Source organism: Lissotriton helveticus, chromosome 3_2 (assembly GCF_964261635.1).
Source record: "Lissotriton helveticus chromosome 3_2, aLisHel1.1, whole genome shotgun sequence".
Lineage (NCBI taxonomy): Eukaryota > Metazoa > Chordata > Amphibia > Caudata > Salamandridae > Lissotriton > Lissotriton helveticus.
The window spans coordinates 389,028,457-389,041,223 of record NC_136062.1 but is presented as its reverse complement, the minus strand read 5'-3'; the positions used below and the strand labels follow the sequence as shown (position 1 = coordinate 389,041,223).

The window sequence follows — 12,767 nt, the reverse complement described above, 5'->3', positions numbered from 1 at the left end:
GTATTTTAATCTTAACTACACAAGACCAAAACGTCAAAAATTCAACATACACAGTTCAAGAATATGGTTGCAAAAGAGTCCTTAAAGTTGCGATAAAATAATCCACAGTTGCGTGAAAAGTTCACATTTGCGTCACGTTTAGCCAACAGTATCTTCAAATGCGACAAAGTACCAAAACAGAAGCTAGTGCGGTGGAAAACAAGCGATGCGTCACTCCTGAGACCTTGGGGAGGCGATGCGACAACTCCGCTGGATGTAGGGGAGTGTTGCGGTGACTCTGGTCTGTATGGGGAGGGAGGCGATACCTTGCATAGATTCCGGTGCGGATGTACCGTAGTGAAAAAGCTTGCAAAGGCACGATGTGATGATCTTTGGGGCTGCGACGATCTCCGGGGTGACGATGCACGGCCACCAGCTGCTGCGTGTGCCCCCTGCTGTGCCCTCTGCCTCGCTGCCTGCCGCGCTGCCGGCTGACCCTGCTAGCGCTGCTCTGTTCTTATAATCATTTGTGCTTGTTTTTTTTCCTTCGCAGTCTTTACCCGTGGTTAGTGTTTTTGACCAGCATTTGTGCCTGTTTTTCCTTCATAGTTTTTTTCCCGTGTTTAGCGTTTTCTTGACCAGCATTTGTGCTTGTATTCATAGTTTGTGCCCGCTCTCCCTCGTGTTTTCCCGCCTCCCTCGCCGCCCCCGCTTCCCGCCACCACCGCCGACCCCGCCCCTTTTTCTTCTGTTCCCTCCCCGCTCCCGCCTCCCAGCTGCTCCGCCCACCCGCGCACTTCGCCTTAAATGGCGACCGTGCGAACGCGCAGCGTTGACGCGCAGCGGGCGCGCCGATTGTGCGCCGAAGGCGCGCCAAAGGTAAGCCCGTCTGCGCCCGTCCGCGACCGGATCGCGACCAGCGCCAGGACCCCTGGCCCTCACCGACGGAAGCCGACCAGACAAACCTACAACGCCGCCGATCTCATCGCACTCAACACCGGCCGCATCCCAGGATGTCATCGAGCCACCCCGAAGCACACCCACGGACCCTTCAGCTGCCACGCCTGCAAGTTCACCTGCATCCGGACTCACCCTGCACCAGCACTCGCCAAGCCGAACATCAGCAGCAACCACCTCAAGTGCATCCTGCTCAACACCCGCTCCGTCCACAGACACGCCGTAGAACTCTGGAACCTCCTCGACACCACCGCCCCTGACGTTGCCTTCCTCACCGAGACCTGGATGAACGCCTCCTCAGCCCCAGACATCGCCATCGCCATCCCGGAGGGCTACAAGATCATCCGGAGGGACCGCACCGCCAACCTGACGGGAGGAGGCATTGCCATCATCCACAGAGACACCATCCGCATCACGACCAACACCGACGACACCCTAACCACCGCTGAATACCTGCACTTCCAGATCCACACCAACCCGAAGACCACCCTCAGAGGCACCCTGATCTACCGACCCCCGGGTCCACGCACACGATTCAGCGAGGACATCGCCGACTTCGTCAGCCCGCATGCCCTCCCCTCCGCCGACTACATCCTCCTGGGGGACCTCAACTTCCACCTGGAGAACAACAGCGACTGCAACACCATCAGCCTGCTCGACAACCTCGCCAACCTCGGACTCAAGCAACTGGTGACCACCCCCACCCACCTCGCCGGACACACACTCGACGCCGTCTTCTCATCCAGCAAAGACGTCACCTTCAGCCACGCAACAGGACTCCACTGGACGGACCACAGCTGCGTCCACTTCAGCTTCAAAAGAACGACGATCCACCACCACCAGCAACAGGTTGCCCGAAGAAGCTGGAACAAGATCACAGCCGACCAGCTCTCCGCCTCCCTGAGCCAGCACCCCCCCGCCAGCTCAGCGAACCCCAGCCAGGCCGCCGACAACCTCACGAAGTGGATCAACAACGGCGCGGACGAACTCGCCCCTCTGAGAACCCCGCCCAGCAGACCCTGCAGCAGAAAAACACCATGGTTCACCGACGAACTCAAGAGCTCCAAGAAGAACTGCCGAGCCCTCGAGAAAGTCTGGAGAAGGGAACCAACTACGGACAACATGACCACCCTCAAGCTCGCCACCCGGAAACACCACCAACTGATCCGCGCCACCAAGAAAAATACATACAAGGACCGGCTGGACAACAACGCACACAACTGCAAGGAACTCTTCAACATCGTGAAAGAGCTCTCCAACCCCAACGCCGGAAACAATGACATCACCCCGTCGCAAGACCTCTGCAACTCCCTCGCGTCCTACTTCCACAACAAGATCGCGGACATACACAACAGCTTCAGCAACCAACCAACGCAAGCCACAACCGCAACAACGCCACCCACCACCACCCTCCGCACCTGGACTCCGATCAGCACCGAAGACACCATCCGACTGACCCCTGCCCTCACCACGTCTTCAACAAGGCCGACGCTGTCATCGCACCCCACCTGCGGGACATCATCAACACCTCCTTCGACACCGCCACCTTCCCTGAGAGCTGGAAGCACGCCGAACTCAGCGCTCTTCTCAAGAAACCCACAGCAGACCCCACCGACCTCAAGAACTACCGTCCCATCTCGCTCCTCCCGTTCCCGGCCAAAGTAATCGAGAAGACCGTCAACAAACAGCTGGCCGCCTTCCTCGAGACGAATGGATCCCTCGACCCCTCACAGTCTGGCTTCCGAGCGAACCACAGCACCGAGACCGCCCTCATCGCTGCCACCGATGACATACGAACTCTGATGGACAACGGAGAAACAGCGGCCCTCATCCTCCTGGACCTCTCCGCGGCTTTCGACACTGTCTGCCACCGCACCCTAGTACAGCGCCTCGGCAACATCGGAATCCAGGACAAGGCACTGGAATGGATCACCTCCTTCCTCGACGGAAGAACACAGAGAGTCCGCCTACCACCGTACAAGTCAGAGGCCACCAAAGTCATCTGCGGCGTCCCTCAAGGATCCTCACTGAGCCCCACCCTCTTCAACGTCTACATGAGCCCCCTCGCGGCCATCGCACGCCAACACAACCTCAGCATAATCTCCTACGCCGACGACACCCAGCTGATCCTCTCCCTGACCAACGACCCCGCCACCGCCAGATCCAACCTGCACGAAGGGATGAGAGAGGTAGCCGAATGGATGACGACCAGCCGCCTGAAACTGAACTCGGACAAGACGGAGGTCCTCATCCTGGGCTCCTCGCCCTCCGCCTGGGACGACTCCTGGTGGCCCCCCGCCCTGGGCACCGCACCCAAAGCGACGGACCACGCACGCAACCTGGGCTTCATCCTGGACTCCTCCCTCTCCATGACCAGACAAGTAAACGCCGTCTCCTCGTCCTGCTTCTACATCCTGCGCATGCTACGTAAGACCTTCCGGTGGATCCCCACCGAGACGAGGAAGACGGTCACCCAGGCCCTCGTCACCAGCCGACTGGACTACGGCAACGCCCTCTACGCCGGAACCACCGCCAAGCTCCAGAAAAGACTCCAGCGGATCCAGAACGCCTCGGCCAGACTCATCCTCGACATCCCCCGACGCAGCCACATCTCCGGACACCTGAGAGATCTGCATTGGCTCCCGCTCAACAAGAGAATCACCTTCCGTCTCCTCACCCACGCGCACAAAGCCCTACACGACCAAGGCCCGAGCTACCTCAACAACCGGATCAACTTCTACACTCCCAAGCGCCTCCTCAGATCAACCAGCCACGCCCTCGCCGCCGTCCCCCGCATCCGAAGAGCGACAACAGGAGGAAGGTCCTTCTCCTACCTGGCCGCCAAGACCTGGAACTCACTCCCAACCGACCTGCACCTGACCCAAGACCACCTCTCCTTCAGGAAGAAGCTCAAGACCTGGCTGTTCGAGCAGTAACGGCACCCCCCCCCCCCCAACCCAGCGCCTTGAGACCCTACGGGTGAGTAGTGCGCTCTATAAATGACCTGATTGATTGATTGATTGATGCGCGGTCCAGCGGCAATCTTACTCTCACAGCTCCTCGATGCGATGGCTCTGCGACGACGTTCACAGCGAAGTGATGCGGTCCGCAAGCAAGCGAAGTGATGCGGTCCACAAGCAAGCGGTGCGACGATCTCACCCAGTGACGACAGGCTCTGCGACGATAGTCGCAGCAATGGTAATCTTCCCGCACCGGACTGGTGCGTCCTGCAAACGAAGAATGCTATGACTCTGGCAGCGGCAACAGGCGCTGCGACAATCTCGGCCTTCGTAGCGGCCTGAATTTCCTCGCACTGACGGGGATGCGCTCAGCAAGCGAGCTATGGGATAAAACTTGCAGAAAGTCTTTAAATTCTTGTTTTCCAGCTTCCCAACACAGGTACAACTTCCAGAGGCACCACAGCTGGCCCAAGCACTCTAGGAAGGACAGAACTCTCTCAGCAGAGTTCAGGGAAGCTGGGGGTGAAGTCCATTTGTTCCTGGGACTTCTTAACAGGGAGACAGCTCTTCTCAGGCCCTTGGAGATTCCTTGAAGCAAGGGAACACAGCACAAAGCAAAGTCCTTCCCCTATCCTTGGCAGCAAAGCAACAGCAAGTCAGTCCAGCAGAGCAACAGCCAGACAGTCTTCCTTCTGCAGTTTCAGCTTTCTCCTTGGCAGAGGTTCCTTCTTGATTCCAGGATGATCTAATTTTCTATAGTCAGGGGTCCTGTACTTATACCCCTAAAAGTCTTTGATCCCTTTGTGCAGGAGGGCTCTGAGCCTGTTTGAACCAGTTCTGGGTGTTCCTTGAGCACTTTGTTTTCCTGGCTTCTCATTTCCTTTCAGGGAGAGGGGCAGGGTCGTCAGCCGCCCAGCAGGAGGTGGAGCCAGCATTGTAGGAGGCAGGCACAGCCCTATTCAGGCCCAGGTGCTATCCCCTTCCACCACTCAAGATGCAGAAGAAGTCATTCAGTCTAGGGCTGACTCAGCCAGCCTCCTGGGGGCTCCCAGCCTCTGTCACTCTGAAACCAGACAGTCAATTCACAAACAGGCCAAGGCACACAGAAAGGTCAGACAAGAGAACAGAAACTTCCTAAAAGTGCTGTTCTCAAACACAGGATTTAAAAACCACCTTTCCTAAAAGATATGTTATTAAATTATGAGTTCAGGGATACCAGACTTTTATGTCCTATCTTGCTCCTTTGGGAAGATATACTGGTAGCCACTGTAGCCAGCATTCCCCATGATAGCCTATGGGGCAAGATAGCCTTACAATAGTGAAAAACGAAAATGGCTGTAATTCACTACCAGAGCATGTCACCTGCACTAGTACATGCTCTACGTTTCACATACACTGCACCCTGCCCAAGGGGTACCTTGGGCCTTCCATAGGGGTGAGCAATGTGTACAGAAAGGGAATGGTTAGGTCCGGTCAGTGGGGACACTGACCAGGAGGAAATGGCAGTTCACAGACTGCACACAGGCACTGTGGTGGCAGGCCTGAGATACCATTTTAGGGCTACTGATGTGGGTGGCACAATCAGTGCTGCAGGCCCACTAGTGGCATCTGTGATCACCAGCCCTGGCACACTCAGTGCACTTTACTAGGGACTTCTTGGTGATACAAATATGCCAATCATGTATAACCAATCACAATAACAATTTACACAGGGAGCATTTGCACTTTGACACTGAACAGCAGTGGCAAAGTGCCCAACGCATCTAAACCAGCAAAAACTAAATCCAGCACAGCATAAAAAATACAGGAGGTAGAGGCAAAAACATAGGTGGAAACAATATACATATATATTCATGTGATCAAGGCAGTCTCAGGCCGAAATGCGTCCGGGCGATTGTGGTGTGAGCAATAAATAATTTTACTCACGAAGCTGGGTTTGTGTTCTGTCCTTTTCCATGTAAAAGGAAGTTATGAAGTACGGCATCTGTTATAGATACATACACACACACACACAAACACACACACACACACACACACACACACACACTTTAATTATAAGAAAGGCCTCAATGTATAACAAAAACCCAATTTCCTGCCAAAAAAAAGGACAACAACTGTGTTACGAACTTGCAATCACACAAAGATAAGGCAGGTCTTTCGACAAAGACCCTAGATGTCACAGTTGACAGTCTCTAATGAAATTAACTAGCTACTTTCCTAGCCATATACAAGGACACCCATTAAAAATTAGTTCAGAGTCTGTGTGCATGCATAAAGTCAAGTCCTCCTTACATCGTCTTATGCCATGAGGAATAAAACGTGGATGAAGGCAGTCTTTTCTAGCCTTCAGGGAAAATGTGCAGAACATGATAAAATGCCTGGCATATTCTATCCCCCCCAAACTCATATCCGCAGGTGGACAAGCTACTGCCTCCTTTTTTTCAGGTACTAGCATACAGTTTCACTGGCAGGGTGGCTAGTCTAAATGTGATATATAAAGATCTTTTAAGAGCTGGATAAAGCATGTCCAAGTTTAAAAGTAGGGATGGGTTTGAGATTCTGAAGCTGGGTTGAAATAAATGTATTTAAAAATGAAGGCGATTAATCATTACTGAAGGATAACGAAAGTCACCTGCGCTTTGACTGTTATCTACGCTCTTCCTTATTTTCCATCACACCTTCTGTGGAGTTGCCAGAGCTGGTGCCGTTCGAAAGTGCCTAAGCAGAGGGTGAGGCACTAAAAAGGAGGAAAGCCAGACTGGGTAGCAGGAGTTCAAAATAGGTTCATAAATATTACATGTCTGCTGGCAGTCCACTGCATGCATGGATATATCTTACTATGAAAACAGCACAAAGTGCATCATGAAAAGTTAATAAGCAACAATCATTACCTGCGTGTTCTGAGTGGGTATTTGTAATAAAAGAGCCAAGGTATTGAAGTCAAAAGTTTCATCTAAGGCAACAAGTGCTCCATGCACTCCACTTTCTAAGAGGTTATTTGCATATTCTTTAAGGCCCATTGATAAAAGCCAGCGTATCATCCTGTCATTACTCCACACTAGTACATCTGCAATAAAAAAGGTGCATTAGACAAAGTATGCAGTTACAAAACAATTGAGAAAATAAACGTACCAATATGCATCTGGGTGATATTTGGGCTACATTTGGGCTCTTTTGTCTCTGGTGGCCATCTTGGGAGACTGCAGGTTAGAATTCTTTAATGAAATAGAAGAGGATTTGAGAAGTCACTCAAAATGTCCCCTATTTTTTCTTTCAGAAGTATTAATCATACTTTCTTTGGCAAAACATACCCCCTCATTTTGTTCCTTTTTAAATTAAATGTTTTAAGAGTTACCACTTTATTCCAATCAAGATGGCTTCAGGTGTGCCATACCTTTGTAATAAGTATGACTGTTAGCGCTCTAGTTGTTCTTTAGAACACTCTAGGAGGCTGCAGTAGAACACAAAGGAATCAACTGACAGTCTCTGTCCTTGTTGGATGTACATGTTTTACTGAGAATATCAGACTTCATTCTCACATGACTGAGAAAGATAATGTGAATTTACAGAAAATATGCTTTCAGTTTAGCTTATAGATCCCCTTCCAAACTACTGTGGGAAAAGCATTAGATTATAGTTTTCTTTCAAACTAGATTCATGATATCCCAGCAGAAGGCTTTTTCACATGGTAAAATCACCTTAGAACACACCACAATTCCTAAAATGAGTATGGTACCATCAACAAATGGTTTATAATGTAACTAAAGTCCTAAAACCTTCTATTAACTGCAATGCTTTTTAATGAGGTGCTATCATGTATATTGGTCCCAAGATGGCTGCCAACACTTCTTGGATGAAGTGCTGACAGCCAATCAGATCTCACGATGAGATGTGTGGTTAGGCTCCGCCCAGATATATATATTTTTTTCCTTTTAATTTTCTCAGGAACTACTGGAGGGATTTACACCATTTAAGCAAAAGCGTGATCTGCAAATCAGACTCTACCATTTTACCAAATTTCTAGTAATTCCGTTCAGCCTGTAGCCGTGTCTAATCGTCCTATGGAAAATAACATGGGGAAAACACGTTTTGAGACCCCCCTTTTTTCTCAGCCCCCACTTGACGAATCCCCCCCAAAACTTTCAGGAAAGGAGCGGAGCGGGCCATCTTCTTTGAGAAATTTGCGAAGATTCATCAACCGGCGCCAAAGTTATTCCCAATAGAATGTTGCGGATTTCCTATGGAAACTAGGTCCTAACTATATATACACCTACTGGCGACCGCCAATAGGATAAATATATATATATATATATAACGAAAACGTCATTCACCATGTCTCCTCTCAAGAAAGGAAGGAATAACGAGAGTAAGCCTAAGTTTTTTTCGTGCAATTTTCTTCGGTGATTTATTTATTCCATTCAATTACACCAGCCATCCACCATAACGCGTTTCACCTCCCAAAACGAGGCTTGATCACATGATATATATATATATATATATATATATATACACACACAAAAATATACACACCCAAAAATACACACACACACACACACACACACACACATATATATATATATACACACACACATATATATACACAAACAATCACAAATATACACAAACACACATACAAACACACAAACACATATATATACACACACACATATATATATATATACACACACATATATACACACATATATATATACACACAAACACACTTGTACACGTACACAAACACACATATACACAAAGATATATATATACATACACATACACACATGTACACAAACACACGCATGTACAAAACCACACGCATGTACAAAAACACACGCATGTACAAAAACACACGCATGTACAAAAACACACGCATGTACACACACGTACAAAAACACACACATGTACACAAACACACATGTACACAAACACACACATGTACACAAACACACACATGTACACAAACACACACATGTACACAAACACACACATGTACACAAACACATATACACAAACACATATACACATATAAGATGATATATACCTCAGAAGTAAAAGACCTCCACAAGAGACCCATTCAAAAGACGGGTATATACTTGCAGAGACATCTATCCAAGAGAAATGTATACAAGGATAAATATGCATAGAAAAACCATAGAAATTCCAGTGAACACACAAGTCATACAGGGTAATTGACAATATATCCACTCAGTCGAAGGTAACCCATATACTCCGCCAGTGAGTGGGAGGACGAGTAAGTGGAGGATGAAGGGTACTCCAGGAAATGAAGTAGCCAAGGGAGGACAGAGATAATGCGTCCTACAATTGGGACGAAGAAGTTACAAGAGAAACTGAGGTAGAGACAGAAAGACAAGGCTGGAAAACAGCAAGACAATGCCACCTAAGAATAGGAAGTAGAAGACATTGCCCACTACAGGAAAACTAGGGCAACCATCCAAGAACCAACACCACCGACTGAAGTATGCCAGCAGGCGGCAGCAGGAGAAGCAAAGAATTAAGCCATGTGGAAAGTCCTTATTGAAGAAAAAGATAATGAAAAAGATTAAGTTAAAAAAAGAAAAAATAAAGATGATGAAGGAAAATATGAAGAAGATGTAGAAGATGAAGAAGACTATGACCACCACCAGTAGCTTGAAATTCAGGGCTGGCAGAAACTAAGGGCAACAGATAGTTGATTATTACAATCACACATTGCCCAACTTACAAAGAAATACCCCCTACCAAGAAGGGGGTGAAATGCAACCTATCCTGTCTAGAATACTAGACTGCTGTACACGAACCAATAGGAACATAGCATGAGTATCCATGCATTCCAAAGAGTAAAACAAAGCAAAGGAAAGGGTCACTGGAAATAAAAGTAAATCAGGCCAAAGAGGGCACCTGCCTGAGGCACCAGCATTACCCGGGACATACGGGCAGTGAAAAGAGGAAAGTGAAGTCCCTACAAAGTGCAAAAGCAGTTCACAGACATGCCTTCAAGGCATACAAATAAGTTCCCCAAAAACAGGGAAAAAGGCTATAGTGCAACCACACAACAAACAGTATACTTGCCACAGAGTAAGTAGCCTGGTAGGAAGATTCAAGTAGCAAAGAAGCTAAAGAACAGACTCCCAGAAGACCGCAAAGTAAGATAAGTTCCAGAAGGCTGGAAACGAAACCGGTCAACGACAGCATAAGTGAGACAAAAAGTAGCTGTAGAAAGTAGGAACACCACACCGGGTGTATTCCTGGAGGGGAGAGAACTTTGTCTTAGGTAGGCAGGTGAGTTAAAACAAGGGGAAACAACTGTACCGGACGACCTTAGTACAACAACAGAGTTAGGACTCCATACCAGCATGACTATCCCTGAGCCAGCATAAAGCTGAGTAGGCATGCGCAACAAAAAGGGAGGTGAGGTGCCATCAAAAGGCATGTTAATCAAAGCAATTTGCACAGACCTCCAAAAATCAGGTAGTATGTAGGGAGAGGTGTGGCGCCGCGGCCAGGGCGACTGACGCTGGAATCTGGGGATCAGGGTTTGATCCCCGGCTCCGGCGACAGGTTAGCCCAGCACCATGTGACTCTGGGCAATAGCTTGCTTAATCTTCCCGACGGCCCCCAGCGCCTAGAAACCATTACGGGTGATTGTGCGCTTTACAAATGTGGATTATTATTAATATTATGTAACCATGCACACCCACTTAGAGCAATGGAGGAGGCCATAGCCCGACCAACAGAATCGGTAGTATCCATAGGACAGCGGATGCCAAGTGTGGCAGCTTGGTGCCCATCTTGTACCAGGGAAAGAGAGCAGTCCGGGCTTCCTCCGGAAGGGAAAGGCATGAGGATCTCCACGGAGTCCAACAAGGAGTGGGAGAAGCGGGCGAGCGCATAGGAAGTGTTCAGAAAGCACAGAACAGTGCTAGAAGAAGAATTACGCCTACCACTAGCATCAAATGTCTTGGCCTCCCTTTCCAGAGGGACAGGAAAAACAAAATATTCTGTGTGGCTAAAGCAGCCTGAACCATAATGCTTTTAACGGAGAGACTTCTAAGTTGACAGTAGGGATTTTCTGGGGCCAGGCAATGCCTGTGAAAAATTGAGCAAACCACAGGGAGCCCCGTTTCAGGTTTAGCGCAAGCGCCCAACAGGAGATTATTATTATTATTCTGAGTTTTATATAGCGCCTGGTTACCGAGCAGGCATCCCAGCGCTCACCAGAGAATAACACTACCAGAAATAATACAGGGGTTTAAGCAGAAAACAGAAAAGTTTTTAAAAGTCTGCGGAACCGAAGAAGACTGGTTTCCGAACGTAGTTGTAGCGGAAGAGAGTTCCACAGAGTGGCCACATTTATCGAAAACCTTCTACCACCCGTCCTGGCCTTCTTCACCCTCCCGACCTGAAGAAGATGTTGATGGTCAGAACGGAGAGAGCGGGGGGCCTTATAGGGCTGGACCATCTCCCCCAGAATAGGTGGGCCTACCCCCTGCCGAACTTTATGGGCGATACAGAGTGACTTGAATTTCACCCTGTCCCTAACAGGGAGCCAATGCAGTGCCCTCAGCGCCGGGCGAGCAGACTGGCGCCTGGGAAGACCCGTCAAGAGCCTGGCGGCCGCGTTCTGCACTTGCTGTAGTTTGTTCAGGGTAAATTCAGGTGCACCCAGGAATAACGCGTTGCTGAAATCTAGCCGCGAGATGATAAGTCCCTGGATGAGAAGTCTCCTAGTGGCCGCTGGGATCAGAGGTAGGATCTTCCGGGCTGAACGAAGCAGACCAAAACACACGCCAGCGGTCTTTTTAGCATGAGTTTTGAAGGAAAGGTCCTGCTCAAGCCACACCCCCAGGCTCTTGATCTCCTGCTTGGGGGTGGGTGCAGGTCCCAGACAGTCGGGCCAGCTGCTGGGGGACAACGATGGAGAGGAGTTCCCCAGCAGCATCAGTTCCGTTTTGGAGCCGTTTAGCTTTAATGCTGAGCTGCACATCCACGAGTAGATCTTCGAGACACGAGTGCAGCCGGTCGGGATGGAGAGCCGACTGGGAAAGGCCTACCACCAACTGAGTATCATCAGCATAACTGATGATTTTAATACCCATCGGCAGTACCACACTCTCCAGGGGGGCCATATAAACGTTGAATAAAGTAGGGCTCAATGAAGAGCCCTGTGGCACCCCACACTGGAGAAGGAATGAAGATGATTTTTCATGACCTTCCCATACCTCAAATGTACGTCCTTCCAAGAAGGAAGCGAACCATTTGAGAGCCAAACCAGTGACCCCCACCCCCGACAGCCGTTGGAGAAGCACCTGATGGTCCACGGTGTCGAAAGCAGCACTGAGGTCCAGGAGGATCACTGCCACTGATCCCCCCGAATCCAAAATGCTCCTTGCATTCTCCACGACCGCCAGCAGGGCGGTGTCGGTCCCCTGACCGGGACGAAAACCGAGATCGAAAAGAGTCACTATGACGAAGTACAGGCTCAACGTTAGACTAGGCAGGGAGTAGAACACCAATTAAGGGGTCTGTTGACAATTACACTGAAGAAAGGTGCATACCTGGGGCAATCAAAACTCGATAGGGCATGTCCGACCGTGCAAAACTCGTCTCCGTAGCAAGATGAGGTGGATACGGGAGGCTGGTGAAGATTCTTAGTTACTGGCATCACCCAAGTCAAGTAACCAGCCAGATTGTATAGGGGATGGTACCGTCTCTGGAATTGAAGGAGGACACACCACACCTTCTGTAGTACTTACACAACCATTGTCCTCAGAAAGACAAAGCAGAGGAAGGGAGTCTAAGCTGGTCGACTCCATCGGTGCCGCACCCGATGCCGTAACCGGTCGACGCTGAGAAGGTGACACCTCGATG

At 49.6% G+C, this 12,767-nt stretch overlaps 1 protein-coding gene across 22 annotated transcripts in view; it reads right to left on the bottom strand.

Annotated features, from left to right (window-relative positions):
* PPFIA1 (PPFI scaffold protein A1) overlaps positions 1 to 12,767 on the bottom strand; it is an 807,831-nt gene that overhangs the window by 168,095 nt on the left and 626,969 nt on the right. For all 22 annotated transcript variants that reach the window (XM_078684274.1, XM_078684276.1, XM_078684283.1 and 19 more), the window contains one exon: positions 6,788 to 6,963. In XM_078684274.1, coding sequence (XP_078540400.1) covers positions 6,788 to 6,963 — 176 coding nt within the window. The remainder of the gene's footprint in view (positions 1 to 6,787; positions 6,964 to 12,767) is intronic.